The sequence below is a fragment of the Pteronotus mesoamericanus genome, unplaced genomic scaffold, assembly GCF_021234165.1.
Source record: "Pteronotus mesoamericanus isolate MK-2021 breed Mesoamerican mustached bat unplaced genomic scaffold, CSHL_Meso_final contig_180, whole genome shotgun sequence".
NCBI lineage: Eukaryota > Metazoa > Chordata > Mammalia > Chiroptera > Mormoopidae > Pteronotus > Pteronotus mesoamericanus.
Window position 1 is genome coordinate 9,216,815 of NW_026555076.1, and position 20,721 is coordinate 9,237,535.

The window sequence follows — 20,721 nt, forward strand, 5'->3', positions numbered from 1 at the left end:
CTTTGCTTCTGTCAACTCCTTTACTTCAACTCTTTCACTTTGTACTCTTGAAGAAAAGATAACCTTCGATAAATCTAAGTTTCTATGATTCTTCAATTGTATCCTTACCTAGATAAACAGACCTGTAGAAAACCACACAGGCTGATTGATCTAATTTTAAATTCTCTTTTATGATCCCAAAGTAGCTCCTAATGCTCCAGACAATTCTATAGATTTCTAGGCCATTGACTTTCCCACACTCCTGGACAATTTCTCACCTTTGTTCTTTCCCCCACCCCTTCAGCTTCTTCCACTCACTCTTAGCTGATGACCTTGCTTCATACACCCTGTGTTAGGTTCCTGAAGCTGCTGTAACAAATTACTACAAACTTAAGGGCTTAAAACACAGACTTTTATTCTTTCACAGTTCAGGAGACCAGATGTCTGAAATTAGTGTGTCAGCAGTATTGCATTCTTTCCAAAGGCTCTAGGAAGAAGCCATCTGTATCTCTTCCAGCTCTGCTGGCTCCAGGAGTTCCTTGGCTCGTATCTGTGAACTCCTGTCTCTGCTTCAGTCTTGACATGGCTGTCTTTTCTCTTCTTCCTGTGTTCTCTCATTCTCTCTCTCTTTCTCTGTGATAAAGTATACATATCACAAAATTTACCATTTTAACCATTTTTAAGTGTATCATTCTATGGCATTAAATACATTCACATTGTTCTGCAACCATCACCATCATTCATCTCCAGAACTTCTTCATCTTCCCAAACTAGGACTCTGCACCCATTACACATTAGCTCCCAGCTTCCTTCCTCACCTAGTTCCTAGAAACCACCATTATACTACCTGTCCCTATTAATTTGACTACTTTAGGCACCTCATACAATAAATCTTTTGGTACTGGCTTATTTCACTTATCATAATGTCCTCAAGGTTCATCCACATTGTAGCATGTGCCAGAATTTCCTTTTTTTTTTTTTTTTTACAGTGGAATAATATCCAATTTTATGTATTTATACCACATTTTGTTCATCCATTGATCTGCTGAGATCCTCTTCAATTGCTTGCGCTTTTTGTCTATTGACAATAATGCTGCTTTGAACATGGGTGCACAAGTATCTGGCCCTGCTTTCAGTTCTTTTTGATAGACACCCAGAAGTGGAATTATTGTTTCATATGGTAATGCAATGCTTAATGTTTTGAGGAACCACCTGTATGGACTAAATGTAACTCCTCAAAATTCATATGTTGAAACTGTAGCCCTCAATGTGATGGTATTAGAGGGTAGGGCCATTAGAAGATGGTCAGGTATTGAGAGTGGAGTCCTCATGAGTGGGGTTAATTCCATATTAAAAGAGACCCCAGAGAGCTCTCTTGTCTATTCTTCCAGGTGAGATCACAGCAAGAAGATGGCCATCTATAAACCAAGAAGCAGGCTCTCACCAGATACCAAATCCACAGGCGCCTTCATCTTGATCTTTCTAGACTACATAACTGTGAGTAATAGACTTTTTGTTTGTTTAAGCCACCCAGTCCATGGTATTTTTGTTATGGTAGCTAGAATGAGCTAAGGCACTGCATACAATTTCTGTAGTAGTTATAGAATCTTATATTTTCACCAGCAATGAATGTACAAGGGTTCCATTTTCTCCACATCTCTGCCAACACTTAGTTTCAGGGTTTTTTCCTATCCTAATGGCTGTGAAATGGTATCTCATTGTAAGTTTGGTGTGCATTTATGTAATGGTTAGTGATGTTGAACATCATATCATATGCTTACTGTCATTTGTATATCTTCTTTGTTGAAATAGCTATTCAAATAGTTTTCCCAATTGTAAATTTAGGTTTTTTTTAAAAAAATTATTGAGTTGCAGAAGTTCTTTAGATATTCTGGCTATGAATTCCTTATGAGATATATGATTTGCAAATATTTTCTCCCATTCCGTGGGTTGCCTTTCACTCTGTTGATAGTGTCCTCTACTGCAGAAAAGTTTTCAGTTTTGATGAAATCCAATTTATCTCTTTTTCTTTTGCTGTCTGTCATTTTGGTGTCATAGCCAAGAAATAACTGCCAAATTCAAGATCATGAAGGTTGCCCCCTATTATTTTCTAATCTACTGTCACAGATCCAAATATCTCTGGTATGCATTTGTGGATTTGGTATCCACAAATCTGAATACATTTGTTATTTTTCTTCTGTATTAAAGGTCTGTTTCCTGGAGTAGCTCTATATGGATCTGTTTCTGACACCTCAAATTCAATATACTAAAATAAAATATTGTTCTTTAATTTCCTTCTATCCATTCTGGTATCTTCCATATCTATGGAATTATCATGACCTACATTGATTCTTTTTACATTTCCCTTCCATTTTACACAAGAATCTATACCCCACCTCTTTTCTTGTTTCTATTGAACTGGGTCAGAAAATATAATAAATGTCTCCCTAAAACAATGAATTAGAGAAGTTTTTGGAGTGGGAATGGGTGAAGCAGTGGACCCATTTGTTCTAACTGAACTGTATGCTGAAGCTAAATACATGAAAGAAATCACATTGAAGTAGTTCTGGTTGAAATCAGCAGAGCATACATGGAATCTCACTTACTAGCATCTCTGTATCTCCTGAGAAATATTCTTTGTGAAAGCTATTGTCCTGGAGGTTTCAGGAGGAGACTGTTCGTTCTGCTCCGTGCAAAAGGAAGGGCATGGCTTGGATGCTGATCTAGGATTAGCATAGGCATAGCCATCAACTGTCCACACTTTTAATTAAATTGAAGAGGAAGTGAGTATGTTAATGAACTTATTTTAATCAAAGTTGATAGTGCAGTTAGTTACAACTATAAGTTTTTAAAAAAAAATTTTTTTTAATGTTCACATGTATTTGTCTTCATTTACCCACCACCACTTTCCCCTGCCCCTTGCACCCCCACCTCCCTACCCCAAACCCTCCCCACCTTGGCTCCATCCATGTGCCCTTCTCAGCCTTTTGGCTAAGATCAAGTGTATAAGTTTTAAATATTAGAATCTATTTAAATTAAAAGATTAAGGTACAAAATGTTTTCACTGCCTGCAACTCTAAGAGATTAAATCTGTGTTGGTTATTTTGCATAGAATGTGGAGATTAATTCTTTACTGCTTACTCTAACAACCTTGAGAAATTTATTCAAACTGAGAAAAACTCTCTCCATCCTTTAACAATTAAATAGAGATGGGTCACTGATTCTGAAGACTGTAAAGACTGGCAGCTTTACTTAAGAATGTGTGTTTTTCCTTCTGTCATTCTCAGAGTTAAACTTATGTAAAATGAAAAATACCTGGGTTCATAATTTTTGGTTGGCACCTGAAATTTTATGGGAAAATTAAATTTTTTCCAGCTAATATAATCTGAAGAAAATGTACTGGAATATAATTTGAAAGTAACTTGTGCACTATATAGAAAATTATAGAATTTTGAGGTCATAGGACATTAACTATCTCTTCATGTTCTATGGATATTAGTCACCTAACAGAAGCAGTGAATAGTCAGACGTATGTTATAATTTTTTTGTGTTACAGTTGATATTCTCTATGCTTGGCTTTAACAATCTGTTCCTTATCCTGAGTCACAACGACAGTCATATGTATATAACACACATATAAATATTATTCTTTTTCTTCTTTCTCACTTGTGTCTCCGATTTATTTCTGGAGTCTACCTTTGTGCGTAGTTTTAGGCAGGGATCCACTGCTGTGACGATGATGGAAATGTGCCTCCCAGATCTCCATCTTTGGAGAATGTAATTGACAGATGGCCCCAGCGACTGTGCTCTAAGCTCGCCACTGCACTCACACTGCAGCTGTGCTTCCTACTAGCTTTTCCCAACCCATGACCAAACACAGCAGTGTTGTTAAGGCAATCTCGTTCCTGGGAGTTGTGGGGCTCCTCTGATGGGTGACTTGGACTTGAGGACTCCCAAGAGGCCTGACCAAATTTTCTTGAAACTGCACTGCCATGTGAGATTTTCCCTGATTCTTTTTTCTTCCCTCCTTATTGCACAGGGGCCAGACATGACCTGCATTCTGAAGAGTTGTTTTGACTCTTCTAGCATGCGTTCCACTTTCTTCACAGAAATTTCTTCCAATAAATTTCTTTCCCCTTAGATCCCACCTTGTAATCTGATTGAGTGGTCTGAGAAAATTAGGGACTGACTAACTCACTTCACTGTCCTCTGGGTAAAGAGAACACCATCTTAAGAGGCCTGTAGGGCACAGATAATTCCTGTCATAAGGTAGTAGCTGAATTACCAAAGATTTCACCAGCAGTGACCTGGAAAAACTTTCTGGAAGAGGGAACACCATTATAAGTACAATGGTCCAAGCCATTGAAAAATGAGAAGAAAAAGTGCCTACAAATATAGTAGAGTTATCTGGTTGCTGCTGACATGCACTGTTGCTTTGTTCATAGGGATAAGGAGAATCTGATGCTTATTTACAATCAGTTAAAGGTTTAAAAGAGGCCCTAATCTCCTATAGAGGAAGAGCAGATACCTGAAGAGCTAACCATCAGGCTGAAAATCTAATAGAATGCGTGGTCAAAGCAGACCTGCTATGCTTATCTCAGAGTCCCAGTTGGGAGAACTTAAGATCTTGAGATTTAAGGTGGAGACAAGTGGATGGATGCCATAGGATATTGGTTCTGCAGATCCCCTGAACCCTCAGAACTTGCAGGAATAGTCTCTTACTCTTTATTAAGAGCCACCCCTTCTCCCATGATGAAAGATGCTGAAAAGCCTTTTCCCCTGCAAGACAACAGGTGCCTCCTCAGGAGATATTCCCACCTCCTCAACTGACAACCAGGTCAATAACTCAGCTAGGAATGCACAGTACCTAATAAGGGAGCAAGAAGGCTATGCATTGAAAATGCTATATGAATTAGTGAGTATGTGCTGTCAGAAGAGTATGTGTGTCCTCCTTCTGGCATTGGATTTTGAGGGTTCTTGATGAAGGAGGGCTGAATGGAAGATGATAAATAAGAATTCATTGACTTTATGGATATATGGTATTTAAGATACTGGCCAGGATCCAAGAAGATGAGGCAAACTTGCTGCTAGGGTGGTTCTTAGCCTGAACACAGCAATAGCTAAGGCTGAGTGAGGCAGAAATGCCCTATTTGTTCCTCGTAGAGAGTGGAGAAAGAAGTAAACAGGCTGAGGCACATGGAATTGATATGTTGTGTGAAGCTGGAAGACCCATCAGGGCATGTTCTATGGGGGGGCCCAGAGGACCCGCCCATTATCAAAGCCACTAGATGAGGTGCGGATTGGAGCTCCAGCATGCTACGAAGTTCAACGTTGGCTCTTCCCCATGGGTGAAGGCTGACCATAGGAGGGGCAGCTACAGAGCTAGGTTCTTAGAGTGAGGCTGCACTGGGAGGAAACAGCACCAGCCTGGAGGGCTAGAGGAGCAAGGGTGAGAAGAGAATATATGAAAGTAGCTGATTAGTTGTCACTTTCTCTAGAAAGTCCTCACCTTAGTAGGCATCTGCCTTGATACTTCCAAAATTTCTGGTCTGCATTGCTGTGACTAGTTTCTGGTATGCAAAACAAGCAAACATCATCTCAAGGCAATATCAGGGAAGGCAGGGTGCTGTGGGAACAAGAGAGTAAAACCTAGTGTTTCTTTCAAGTGTTCTCTTATTCCACTCTGGGCTTCAGCCGCCCACCCTCTCTACATACTCCAGTTCAGGATAGCTCAGTCTCCTAGCCTCTCACTTTCATTATAATTTCCTGGCCTAGAATTAATGTTTACTTCTTTCTTCTATAGTTGATTTGATTGGGTTTATTTGGAGGGAGTAAGTATCCTATGCATATATGCATATATATGTGTAAGTGTGCACATAAAATGATGCCATTTTTGAAAAAAGTGGGTAAACTCTTGATAACTGTATGGATGTTTCTGTTTATATGGACAGAGGGAAAAATATGAAAGGATATATAAAACTTTAAACTTTGATTAACTTAGGAGAAAATGGCAAGAGGTTGCCAGATTTTTCTTTGTATTACTCTACATTGGAACACAACTCATTATAGCTTGAAATGAGATAATAAAATAAAATTTAAAAATAACATGGATCAGGAGATGGCAGCATAGTAACACATTTGGTCTAAGTTTCTTAGTGCCTTGCAGGAGTGTTTTTTTCTTTTTTAATTCAAGTTGACTTGGCATACATATTATATTAGTTTCAACTGTAAAATATAGTTATTCAACATTTATGTTTTTATACATTTTTATGATATTAAGGACTGTGTTCCCTATGCTGTATGTTACATACTGTGACTTATTTTATAACTGGAAATTTGTGCCTCTTATTCCCCTTCATGTTTTTTTCTTATCATTCCTTCCCTTCTGGCAACTAAAATGACATTAGCAGATTGTGCAATACAATATTTTATTTGAGTTGGCTTCTTGCTTAAGACATCATTTGGTATTTTCAACTTTGCGACTAAAGTACTCTGATATTTCTCCATTACTTGATACTCTTCCTCGGTTGTCATTAATGTATCTCTTTGGGCTACAAGAAATTCCCTGTTTATTCAAAAAGCAACAAAATAACTCTTTTATTCTTTAATATACCATTAATAGGAAAATATCAGGGATCTTTGGAAGATAGAAAACCTGTTTCTGACCACTGCCATCTACCTGTGGGTGTCTGGTGGGCCTGCTATCGTTCACATAGAGTTTCACCTCTCCACTTTCAGTGCACCAAGGGTTTGCTACTTTCAACAGTGGTAATCAAAATCACTTCTACCTTTGTATGTGATCTTGAAAAGGGACTTGACTTTATGCACAGTTATATACCCAGTGTCTAGAATACCCAATGTCTGACACAGAGAAGCTCAAGAAATACTAGGCGAATAAGTGATTATGTAAGTCAATGATTTTCAATAGGGGTGCTGCAAGAATTTTTAAAACATGCAATACCTGACTATTTAATCAGGGGCACTGAGCTCTTTTTCTTTAAATTGCCAAATAAAAAAGTGACAACAGCCAATACAATAGCTGTCTGGTGTGACTGAATCAAAATTATACCTCCTTTTTTGTCATATTGACCAAAAAAACCCTATTTTTTCATGTGCCGCAGAATTTTAGTAATTAGCTTATGTGTGCCATGAAATGAAAAAGGTTGACAATCACTGATGTGAGTAGTTACATAGAATGTTCTAGGTCAGTGGTATCCAATAAAACTTTCTGCAATGCTGGAAATGATGTATATCTGTGCTGCCCAATGTACCAGAGGTGGCTACTTTATGTCTAGAATGTGATTAGTATGATTGAGACAATGAATTTTTGTTAGTATTTAATTTAAATTAATTTAAATTTAAATAGCTCCATCTGATTAGTGCCTGTGACATTGGACAGTTCAGCTTTTACTGCATAGTATGGCTATGCAACTCTCTATCCTCCACTCCACACTGTTAGTGAAAGATGGACTAGACCACTCTGCCTTGGCTAAATAAAAATGTTGTTTCAAGTAGTATCTCTTTATTCATTTTGAAGAGATTCTAACAAGTGTATATGGTGAAATTTTGCAGGATTTAGGTGTTTGAGAAATCTCTCTCTCTCTCCCTCTACATACACACACATACCTCTCTATGTGTGGGTCTCTATGGGTCTCTATGTATCTCTATCTATTATCTATCTATCTATTCATCTATCTATCTATCAGTCATCATCATCTATCAATAAATAGGTAGAGAGAGAGAGAAATTATTTGCCCATTGCAGCCCAGCCTTCAAAAAGCCTCCTTCCTCCAGTCAGGTTCAGGTTCAAAATAATCTTAACGTGGCTAGAATAGTTTAGATAGGAGTGTGATCATGACGGTCTCTTAGCCTCCTCAGTGTATTAGCATTACAAAAATGGGAGAAGATATTTCCAAATTCATATAAGGAAATTATGTGTACAAGATTTTAACAGTGATTTTTTTCCTTTGAGTGTTGACCCCATGTTGGTGGTTCTCAAGTGAGGGTGACTTTGCTCCTCAGGGGACATTTTGCAATGTCTGGATTAATTTTGTTTGTCACAGCTTGGTGGGGTTACCACTGACACCCACTGTGTAGAGAGAATGCTGCTCAACCTTCCCCAAGGCAGAGGATAGCTGCCACCCCTCCAAGTCCCCCGGAGATTAATCTCTGACAAAAACGTCAGTTGTACCAAGGATGAGAAGCTTTGCAGTGTAGTGATGATTCAAAGAGAATGGGTTTGACTTTATTATCATAAATATATTTTAATGTATATAACATAATACTATGTGCAGAGAGACTCTCCCTTGATATAAAACTAAAAAAAATCTTAATATTGGCAGTTATTTCATTAACTAGATTAATTGTAAAAAGAGGGGGTGAAGAAAAAGGTTTAGATGCACAGAAAAAGTTTGAGCTTTGTTGAACATTAGTAATGTCATGTTCTCATGTACAGTGTCACAAACATACATTTAAATATATTAAAAATGACTATTTTATCACAATAATTAAACCATTTTAAACATGCTTTCTTGATTATTTGAGTATTATCCATAAATACCACTCTTCAAAGAATGACTAGCTTTTTAACAGAAAATTGAAATATTATACAATGAAGTCTTTCCCAAAATTTTGTATTGAATTGTCCATGAATGTCTAATTTTATATTGGCTTCTGTAAGTTATTTATGAATATCTTTATATTGACTTTGCATTATGTGGATTCCTTAATCATTCTGAAGTTAATTAAAAATAAAACTGTTTAGAAAATAAACCCCATTAGGAGATGATTAAATAGAATTAAAGAGTAAATTTGCACCAAGCTTGGAAATTCTCCTATTTTTTGAGAAGAAGTCGTTCCTTTTCCCCCAGTCCTTGCCTCTTCTTCTCACTTCTACCCACTGAAAAGGCCAAGAAACTTTATTTTCTGAATACAGAACAACATTTTTATATAGGTTAGAACAAAATCAGTGCTAAGCACTATTTTCAGGTCTCCTGCTGTGTGACCCAAGGATTTAGTAATTGTTCCAAAGTAAAAAATTAGTGTAAGTGTTTAAAGAGATTAAAATCTGCAATGTTGGGCATAAATAGAAATGACAGCTCTTTTCAAGTATCAAAGAGAGGTTAAATGTGCATCTGAGGGCAAAGGGGCAAGGGCTCACAGTAGTGCCACCTCTTAAGTCCTAGTTTCACATCTGGTGCCCCTCCATCATTTGTGTTAGCATTGGCCAAAACTAATTACCTTGATTTGTCTAGTACATGGACCTAAAGGTTCTTAATGAGAATTATATGATGAGGAGGTAAAAGCTGTGGAGTGAGATGAGGGCCATGTGCTCTGTCAGGGGAAAAATATCGAGAATGCTTAGCCTTTTTGTATGTATCTGCTTAAAATGCTGGATTAGTCTAACATGAGAAGTATGTCACAGGGACAGAAAGGCGAGCAAGGAGGTCATCAGAGACACTTAGCAGCAACTGCGGATTTTTGAGGAGTTGACGGTATCTTTTACTTCCATGGTCAAAACACTTCAGATTATGTGAAAGAAAGCCTACTTTTTCCTCCTATTTATGGGGAGAGTTGTCAGATCATGCTTATTTGCATCTTGAACTCCATGACAGAATATATGGCAACACATGCTAGACACAGCTTGCTAGACACCACACATGACATTTACATTTTGGAGGTAGATGGTTGTTGCATTAGATGTTAGTTTTAGATTTAATCCAGTCCCGATAACGAGTCACTTTTGTATAAATTCCAGGCTTGTTTTCTTTTCCACAGTCTATTCCCCAGCTTACTATTCCAATAAGGTACCAGATGTTTGTACCACGTGCTATAACCAGAGGTCCCCCAGAATCACCCTAAAAAAGAAGAAAAAATATCATTAATGTAATAAATAAAGGAGTGTAAGAATGACAATAAATTAGTAATCTGAATGTCTAATAAATTAATATTTTGAAGTATGTAAAACTAATTCTATTTTTATTTAGTATGAAAATTGCCCTTATTATCTCTGCTTATGTCTATTAATATCTTTGTATTATCCTATATTGGATTGCAGCCCATATAAATGGACTAGAAATTCTGGCATAGTAACACAAAAATTTTGCATGAATAAGTGAATGAATGTTTATTACCATCATATGATAGACAGCAAATGGTAGATCAATAGTCATACCTTTGCAAGTAAGAAGAACACTCATATGTGTGAAACTCGCAAAGCCATTCTTAGTCTTCAAAGAAATGTGAAAATTTTAGACTTAGTGTCAAATGCTAGAGGTAAAATCTTTATTAATTTTGATATTTATTTTTCTCTCTTTAAATAACCAGACTTTAAACATGATATTCTCTTTAAGCGCTTTAAATGCTTAAATAGTTTTTTTGTAAATTGTGTAATTCTATCTGAATGAACACTATTTAAGGTCAAAGGTTTGAGCACCCATGGGGTGATGTTCTATTGGCCATGGAGATATCTGTCGATCCCATCCCACAGTAGCTCATGACAAGTAAGGATTAGATATCTAACTATCATAACTATGGCTTGAAGCAATGATTATGTGACTTAGTTTTTCTTATCTGCTACCACACCTTTTCTCTAATCAGAGCCCTAATGTGCAGCTAGTGATCATTGTTTTTACATGTGGATATAGCAATAATAGGAGTATTTCTTATGGTTCTTTAATTCTGCTCTCTCCTCTAAGACTTAATTGTATAGAGTCCCACTAAGTAACATTGATCTATGGTCAGTGAGGTCACCTGGATTCAACAAATTCACTTTTGTGGAGTTGAGTCTATTCTTACCTCACATGCATCGAGTTTTCCTGACAAGAATCCAGCACATATCATTCCTGATGACACAGCACCACCATATACATTAATTTGATTACATATATTATTACTTATGATCTCTATTTCAACTTGTCTCAGAGTATTGGGAAAGGGACCTAAAGAAGAAAAAAATGAGTAGGTGAAGAATTTCCAAATTCTTGTTTATGATAGTTAATTGTGTCTTGCAAAGCATAGATCAATGGTAAAACATAGTCTGGAAGTTGTGGGACTCTGGGCTTGATGACAGGGCTCAGAATCAAGTTATGTTTCTTGGATACCTTCTCACTTTCTATGTGTTAGGTATCATTCTTGGCATGTTTACTTCCACTATCTTGTTTAATCCTTGTAACACCTACTAAAGTAGGTATGAATATTCTCTTTTTCACATGAATAAACCAAAGCTCAGATAGTTATGCTTCTTGCTATGATCACATAGCTCAATGGGAATAATATTAGATTTAAACCCAAGGCATTTATCACCACCTGGGGAATTCTGTGACAGTTTATCTAATTTACCTGGAAATCTGCCTTCATTGTGAATTGAGAATTTTCTAGGAAAAGCAATATGGAGCAAGTCTTTACTATCAGGAAGTAACTTTACTATTAAACAGATGAAATATTATTGCTTCATTAAAAAAACTCTCTCTACTTTGGTAATAGCTCAAATTGCTATCCAAAGATAATACCAAGGTAAATTATAAATACCAAGATAAGAACTATATTACATTTCATTAATGACCCACACACTTATGATTTGTTATGATATGAAAAGTATTATTTAGTTGTGTACACCATCGTTTTAGCCAGTATATTCTTCTCATTTCCTTTTAATAGCTTCCATTTTAAAGACTGTATTAGCTCTTCATATAAAGATGATACTCTATTTATAACAGGTTCAAAGACAATTGAGGAGATGAAGGAGGATGGGGCTGTTGATTTGAGGAACAAGTAAGAGTAATTCTGTGCTAGGGACTATGGTTTTAAAGGAAGAAGATATGAGTTTGTACATTTTGAACAATTCACATGCTATCTGGCCTTGGGAAAGTTACTTAATCTTACTAAGCCCCATTTTACTCACTGTAAAAAGGAGAAAATGATACTTCACACATTTATTATAAGGGCTAAAAAATAATTAACACAATCAGTTATGATAATGCCTTTTCCCATATTTAGATTTCAATCAATGGAAGCTATTGGAGAAATAGGGTTGTGTATTTAAAATCCTAATGGTCTAAAAGCTGCGCTTTAATGTTAATGATGGATGGTGATAGCAAGAACTTTTGTAAAAGAAAATCTAGATTACTAGGAATTTTGTTATTCATCATAAATAAATCTAATTCTTTATTTTTGAAACTAGTACATTCACCTACCTAGGACTGACCATCCTGCTGATAAACTAAGTCTTACCCCTCTGTAGTCACTAAAGATTCTCCTGGGTCTAGTGAATTTTTCATCTCAGTCATCATTTTTAAGCATGGGAGGGTCATTAAATGACCATTTTCTCTTTGCTTCATCTTTGAGTTTGCTTGGAATGCTCCCAGTGAATTTGATTACCATCTGCTCTCTACACAGCTTTTTAAATAATACAAACTATTTGTGTATGTGCATCAGCAATATTCAGTATGATCTCTTTTGCTGTCTCTAATTGGCATTTGAAATTTATAGGTATTCACAGGCTTTAATCAACTGTGTCCCAACTACTTTTAATTTCCATGTGCCTATTTTCATTTTAGCTCATTGTTCTATGGTGCTTAGTTTTAAATTATAACTGCTTTTACTTCTTTAAACTCAACTTCTAAAAAGTCAACTTAAGTAATTAACAATATAACAAGCTATTTTACATTAACAAACTATTCATGGAAGAAACTATCCAGAGTAGAAAGTTTTTTAATGCAAGCTGTCTGGTAACGAGATTTTCAATGAGATACAATGGGAGATAGAAGAAGAAAATCTGGGTAGCCCATTTTTCAGTTTCAAAATGCAGGAGGAAAAAACAAACATAAGCAAATATCTAATATTAAAGCTTAGTCTGATGTCATAATGTTATTCCTGAAAAGTATGCAACTTGTTAGAACACAGAAATCAATGCACAGCAATCTGCACACTATTGGGCATTGACTAATTCATGAAGTCACAGATCACTCCTAAACAACTACTTCTACTCCTGAAAGAGGTGGAGTTTAGTTTAATTAGGTTCTAGAGGAAGTGAAATGGTTCTGCTGCATTGATAGTTGCTATATGTTTCTATTCTAATTAGTAAGTGGTTTGTCTAATCCCGAAGGATTTACTTCCCCTTCACATTTATCACCATTGTCTATAGAACAAAGCAGATCTCCCAGAGATGAGGGAAAGAACTCTCAGGTTATAACAACAGAATGTCAACCTGGACTCCATGTCAAAATTTTGAAGTGCATATTGAGGGAAAACAGACTTCTATAAAATTCAACTGATGAACACTCAGTAGATTAAAAAAAAGCTATACCTTGAGCAAAAAAATAAATAAGACTACAATTTCATAATAAGAGCCTGTAATGAGAACCAGAAATTCAAGGTCAGGTTAAACCATATGTAAAAAGTGCAACCAGGAGAGACTCATATTAGTATCTAAGTGTATATCTGCAGTTTATTGTGTATTTATTATTTAGTAAAATATCTACTTGTTAAGTTTATAAACTTTCAAATTCAAAAACTATTTCATAGACACATGGATCAGATGACCCCCATTTAATATTTAGCATCAGAAATCCCATTCCAATTGCTTGCTTAAGACTATTTCTGTTTATTCATATGATACATTACAGAAGCTTATTGTTACTACTGTTTACAAATAGCATGTTTGAAAACTCATGCAAAGCTCATACATAGAATCTATACATATGAAAGACAGCAACAAAAGAAAAATATGAACAAATTACGTTTGGAAAAAAAGTTATAACGTTTCGAGAAGCCCACGAAGAAGACTATTATATAGATATTATGTAGTAGTAATAGCCAAAATTTTCATGATTCACTATATCTGGGCTTTCATTTGTTGTTTTCACTATATTTTCATGGGACCCATTGATTTCATCTTTTATTTTCTCTATTTTGATTTGGTAACATTTTATATCTCTACTCAGATTGAGGTTTTTATCTTTTCGCTTGAATGTTTTTACTGAGATACTCACCATTTGCTTTAAATGCTCCCCATCCAGTGACAAACACTTTATTCTTAGGCAAGACTTCAAAAGTGGCATCTGGGAGGCAGACTCTGTGCACATCTTCAGAAAACAGGATAGGGGTGGAGAGCTTCACCACAGCGATGTCATCATCGTGCTTATGGGCAGCATAATTTTCATGAATGATAATTGACTGCACCTTTCTTCTCATTAGTGGAGGGCTTAGAGTTGTTCCAAAACTAGCCATCCAGAGTTTGGGGTTTTTGTAACTGATCACAGATTAAAAGGATTACAGTTGGTTCGTTTCTGATCTAAAGTTACCCAGGACTCTGGATGAGCATGGGACATAGGGCGGGAGAAGGGCGAGTTGTTTAAGATGACAGTTGATTGGGACTCTCCCACCTTCTCATTTGCAGCTTCTCCCCAAACTCTGCTTTGTGTTCATTTAGCTGATGACAACCCCCCACATTCTAATGTAGCTTTAATTACTCTCCCCGAGGGGGAGTTTGTATGTTTTTTAAAGGAAACAATGTGTGTATGTTATTGCTATTTTTGAAGAAAATATAAATTAAAAAAATTAGAGATACACACACATACACACTCATATTCGTGCACAGTTATATATACACACATATATAGTTATATATAAATGTGTGTGTGTGTATATATATAGTTATGGAGAGAGAAGAGGGGAGAGAGGGGAAGAGAGAGAGAGAGGTGGTAATATTTGAACCAAGATTTAGAAATTCTTTAATTCTTTTCTCATCATTTCTTTTAGGTTAACATTTTATCCAGAATATTTTCCCATTTTATATGAATTTCACTAGAGGTACTGTATCTCTTTACTGTCTCTAAGTGTCCCATATGTTAAATCTTCAATGAACATATAAATAATAAAAGTAGAGACCAAAGTTATTCATATGGAATAACCAGAAGTAAATTTGGGCACTCGGATACTATTAACAGAATTTTTTAAAAACCCATAATATAGCTCAGGAAAACTGGTGAGTGTGTTTACATTTTGGCAATGTTGGCTTGTTCCTAGTTAAAATTGACATTGCCTGGATATACACTTAGAGGTGAAGATACTCTGTCTTTTTTTCCCTACTATTCAGTAATTGTTACTTCTCCTGAGCCTGCAGGAAAATCATTGGTACCATTGTGGGACAGGGACTAAGAGGATTAATGAAAAAAGGGATAAGTATTATAGAAAATGAAGGTGAGACAGAGAAATGAAATCTGTCGGTACAGACTGAGGACTTACGTGTCGAAGCAATGAGCGGCAGTCAGGAGCCACTCCTCACTGATCAAAGATGCCCCACAGAAATGCATGCCATCCATTTGCAGGCTGGCTTGCCATGGCCAATCAGCTTTCCTGGCAACATAACCAGCAGCAATTTTTTCCATGGACGGAGACTCCCTCCCTAAACCACAACCTGTCACAAGACAATAAGGTGATTATTTCCAGAGTTATAAATGTGGTATGTTGGCACATAGTAAAAGATGGGAACATTTGTAGGTTTGCCTTGCTTTAAAAATTTATCAAACTTATATGATAGAATAATAATTATTAACATTGAAAAAAAGATTAACTAAAAAAGTGACATTTTTAATATACCCCCTAACATATTTAAAGCAATTTCACTCAACTTTTAAAACATATTTCTTGGGTCATATTCTTATGTGCAGCGTTTACCCCAGCGATATTTGACAATTTTGATTTTTAAATGTATACTAATTATTGCAGAAAAATGCTATTTTTACTATATTAAACACTTATCTAAAATTACAACCATTAGACTACTATAGTATAAATGTTCAAGTTTACATATTAAAGTTAGTATCATTTATTTCTAAGAAAGATTTTCTACTTAAAGTAGCCAAACAAAAATAAGTAAGATAAAATGAAGGAATTTTTAAAAGAAGGCATCAGTGAAATCTTCTAATAGGAAGAGCAAGTTATTTCCAAGGAGTCCCTATGGCATATTCCCAATCAGTAGGAGTCATTATTTTCCCTTGAGGAGAGTGAAATCATATCCATTCAGTGATATTATGTACTTTTGGAAATGTCAATACTAAACATGGGAGTAAAGAAACTCTCAAAAGTGTTTTAAATTTTTATTATTTGATTTATAAATATCTCAGTGGTATTCTTGAACTTACCACTGTTCACGATGTGTTCTGCTTGTGCTTCACTTACAGCTGGAAAAAAACACACGATGATCACTCAGCAGTGAAACAATTATAATGTAAAACACTACACTTACATGAGATGAATATTTCTGGTTGCGAGGCACTGAGTCAGGAAATACTTCATTTAAAAGCAATAGAATAAAATCCTGCAAAAAAGAGAGGCTTAGATATATATTAAACTCTTCTCTGACTACTATATGTGGACTCCAGGAAAACACTGGTTTGTGATTATAAAAACATTGGCCAAGAGGACAGCATGTAATTAATTAATTCCATTCCAATTTATTGAAATATAAGTGAAACAGAAGAGGGTCTGAGATTATTTTTACATGCACTACCATATGTTTGGTCACCATTCTCCACTGTCCTCATTTGCACGGCAGTCTTACTGTAAAAGCATTCCAGAATTTTAGGCACCTGGCTTCTAGGCTTGGTCCACAGATGGTCACTGTGGGATCCAAATCCACCAGTGTGCTGACAGATCCTCAAATCAAAATCCTCTGTTATGTTTTCATGAAGTAAAATAGGGAGAAGAACCATGATTGGTAGTCGTTCTCCACAAGAAATGTGAACTCTTATGTCAGATAGTATAATAAGCAACCTAGACCCACACCTTGTAACAGTGAAAGCTAGTGTAAAGTTTCTGTAAGCCTGCAAATTAATGCATCTTTAATGTAGGTCAGACACTACAGAGGATATCAAATTCATCTGTGGGTAACTATGGGTAGGGAGTTTATTAGAGTAAGTCCCTTAGAATTAGTTTTAGCTATTAATAACACTCTTTTAATGGTTTCCATTGCCTTTAGAATAAACCAAAACTTCCTACCTGGATCTACATGACGTAGTCCCTGTTATGTCTTTGTTCATGTGTTGAACTACTCTTGCTTTTAGTCAACCCATTTGCCAACTTGGCCTTCCCATTTTTTTGACTATGCCAAGGTGTTTCTTCCTTTTCTTTGTTCTTGCTGTCCCTTCTGCCAGGAATGCTTTCCCCCTGGGCGCGCGCAAGAGAGAGAGAGTGTGTGTGTGTGTGTGTGTGTGTGTGTGTGTGTGTGTTGGTTCCCCATTGTCATTCAGATCACAACTTTGAAATCCTCTCCCCAAAGAGATCTTCCATGACAACCAAATCTAAATTAGCCTTCTATTCTCTGCATAAAATTTTATGTTATTGGATATTGCTTTATGGGATCATTATCTTTCTTACCCCAGTTAGAATGTGAGCCCCATGAGCATGGAGAATTTAGTTCTTGGCACAAATTGGTTCTCAATAAATACTTGCTGAATTAATAGATGAGTAGTAATGATAACTAGTAATTTACTATTATGTACCAGGGATTGTGACAAGTATTTCACATTACTTACTTATTATATCTTCACAATAATATTATGAGCCAAATTAAGGACATGATTTAAATAGTTCTTGTGGCCAACAGCTTGTCCTGCAACCATTTCACTGTAAGGTCAGTTATCGTTCAGTGTCACCCTCTTCATGTTATGGATTAGCAAGAGAGAGCTGACATTATGGTTAGCTCATAGATAATTTTAACTTAGGCTCATTACTACATATGAAGAAATTATTGATGAACTTCTATGATGGTGCTATATCTCACACATGAACATTATCCAATAGATGGTTCTATCTGCAGGATAAAAACAGCTACTCTATCCATCAGATAACAAGAAAACAACTCTGGAAGCTAGAAGGGAAAAGGCAGAATGGCTAGAGACTTCAGGATTTCAGGAAGGACAATATGGTGAGGTTCCTCAAATTTCTCTTTATCTCACATATGCTTGGGACTGGAGACTGAAAGAGGCCTGCAATCTGGAACCACCAATAGGCATAGACAAAAAATCCTAAGAGAAATCTTTTACTCTCCATCCAAATCCAGGGAAAGAGGAAGCATAACAAAGGCTTAGTGGGGAGGCCAAACCTTCTACTTCACAACTCAGGACTGGCAATCCATTCTGCCAGCAGTACTAACAGCAGGGACAGCAGGAAGTCCTTGATCATCCCAACATTCACTTCTGAACCAGGTCACCAGCTGGCAGACAGATATACCCACAGGGACAATATCAATCTGCATCCACCCATTAACATAAGTAGGCCAAGTCTCACTGTATACCTTCACGGGGGTGGCCCAGGGATAGAAGGCAGGCCAGAGAATCATGTTCTATTTCCATAGATGGTGCCAGCAGCAGGATTAAGAAGAAATATCAGAAGACTAAAATAGCACTGCAAGGACTCTGAAAACTAAAAATTATTATCAAAAGGACAACAGTAAGTGGGATTCTAAACTGCAAATCTAAACAGGTTGACTACCTGCCAACAAAGAAGAATTAAATAGGATTGAGAATCTCCTAGAATAATAACTAAAAGGTTCAAATACAAACAAAAATTACTTGCCATACCAAAACCCAAGAACACCACAATCTGAATGAGAAAAGGCAATAAATGGATGCCAATACCGAGATGAATCAGACACTGGAGATATCTGATGCAGATTTTAAAGCATTTGCCATAAAAATAATTCAGCAATCAATTATAAATTCTCTTGGAAGAAGTAAAAAAAATGAAAGGAAGAAAACCTAAGAAAATAAATAGAAGTTATAAGAAATAACCAAATAGAAAAGAATTGAAAAATACAATAATAAAACCAAACTTGCTGGGTGGATGATAGGAAAACAGAAACAGTGAACTGGAGACAAATCAATAAAATTTACTCAGTTTGAAGAACAGAAAGAATATAGACTAAAATAACAAAGTTTCTGAGGTCTGTGGTATGATAATAACGACAAGTACTACCAAAAATACTCATATAATGAGGAAAGAAGAAGAGCATGGGAAAAAAAGTATTCAGAGACTAATGGCGGAGAACTTCCCGTATTTGGATAAAGACAGAAACCTATAGACTTAAGAAGTGGATATATCTTAAAAATGAAAAACTAAAGAAATCCACACCCAAATCCATCATAATTAAACTAGTAAAACCTAAAGACAAAGAAATAGAGAAAAACCATATGTTACCTATAAAGTAACATCAATGCAAATAATAGCAGTTCTTGCATTTGAAATGATAATGTCCAAAAGGAAGTGGGTGTAGCATTTTTCAACTTCTGAAAGAAAAAAAACTACTAACCAAAAATCCTATTTCCAGTGAAAGTATATTCAGAAATGAGGAAGAAATAAAGATATTCTTAGATGAAGGAAACTAAGAGTTTCTATCAGACCTATCTTTCTTATATAATGGCTAAAAGAAACTATCCAAACTAAAAGCAAATGATACCAGAAGAAGGCTAGAACATTCAAAAAAGAAGAAGGCATAATGGGTAAAATTAAAAATAAACATCATAGACTATCTTTTACCTCATGAGTTTCTTTAAACATATTTGTTGTTAAAGGACAAGGTATAGCATCCATCTGATGAGCTGAATGTATATGGAGGAAATATATCTAAAATATGAGGAGGATAAGGAGACTAAGTGGAAATAAAAGTTCAGCACTTCATTTGAAGTGGAGAAATGTTGACACTACTGTACCATAGTAGTTAGTTACATATGCATATGTTAATACCTAGAGCTGCCACTTGGACAGCTTTCCATAGAGGTAAGCCTCGAGAGAATTATGCTACGCAGAAAAGGCCGCTCTAAAAGCCATATAAAATGTATGATTCTATTTATGTAACATTCATGAAATAATACAGGTACGTAGCTGGAGGATGGATGAGTGTTTGTCTGGGGCTAGAGCTGGGCGGAGGGGATGGGCATGGCTACAGAGAGGTGCACGCGGGAGTCCTGCCATGGCATGGTAGTGGCGCGCGGGGGTTTTTAAAAGTCACATGCACGGCTAATCAATTCAAATGATTACACTCTCTCTCTTTCAGAAAAGTAGGAAATACTAGTATTTTTGTGTTGTTATATAATTATTCTTTCATAATTATTTCCATATTAACCCAAGGAAGATCATCTGGGTGTTGACTATGTGCGGTCTTGTTTATTATCGAGTAAATGAGAGACTTAAAAATGAAAAGTAGTTTCATTTTGTGGTGAAATAAAGAATCTTTTTCTGTAGCTGAGAAGACAGTTAAAATGATGAACCATAATAACGAATGAAAAATGGTATTTCTTGCCTCTAAGATAAGGTAAAGTAGAATCTGTCTTCAAGAAGCTTTCATTTAATTTTAACTTCTGATACAAAATATTAGCAGCTTGACTTTTTATTGTGTCTGCATTGTTAGAAACAAATTGAAATTTAAGCAATACATCTGTTTTCAAACCATCATTACTTGACCTGAAAAACAAAAACACCAGAATAAATGAAGAAGTCATAGCCATATTATTATTTTATACCTTATTATTTAAATATTAGTTATATTGTCAAAAAATATAACAAATATTTTATACACTTTATTATCATGGACTTATTTCCTTTCCTGTCCCATAGAGATGTTAATACATAAATTATTTCCTGCTTGTAAAACTTGATCATGTTCAGGAGGGAAAAATAACTGAGAGTTCTAGAATATATTTTTTTCTGGAAAAATAAAATCACCTGTTAAATTCATCAACT

The 20,721-nt window shown here is 35.8% G+C and overlaps 1 protein-coding gene across 1 annotated transcript in view; it reads right to left on the reverse strand.

Moving 5' to 3' along the window:
- Positions 1–9,674: 9,674 nt before the first annotated feature.
- LOC129065495 (transmembrane protease serine 11G-like) overlaps positions 9,675–20,721 on the reverse strand; it is a 33,562-nt gene continuing 22,515 nt past the window's right edge. Inside the window, 6 exon segments of the mRNA XM_054566736.1 lie at positions 9,675–9,836; positions 10,777–10,919; positions 13,971–14,230; positions 15,226–15,397; positions 16,125–16,163; positions 20,282–20,442. Of these exon segments, the coding sequence (XP_054422711.1) occupies positions 9,675–9,836; positions 10,777–10,919; positions 13,971–14,230; positions 15,226–15,397; positions 16,125–16,163; positions 20,282–20,442 (937 nt within the window).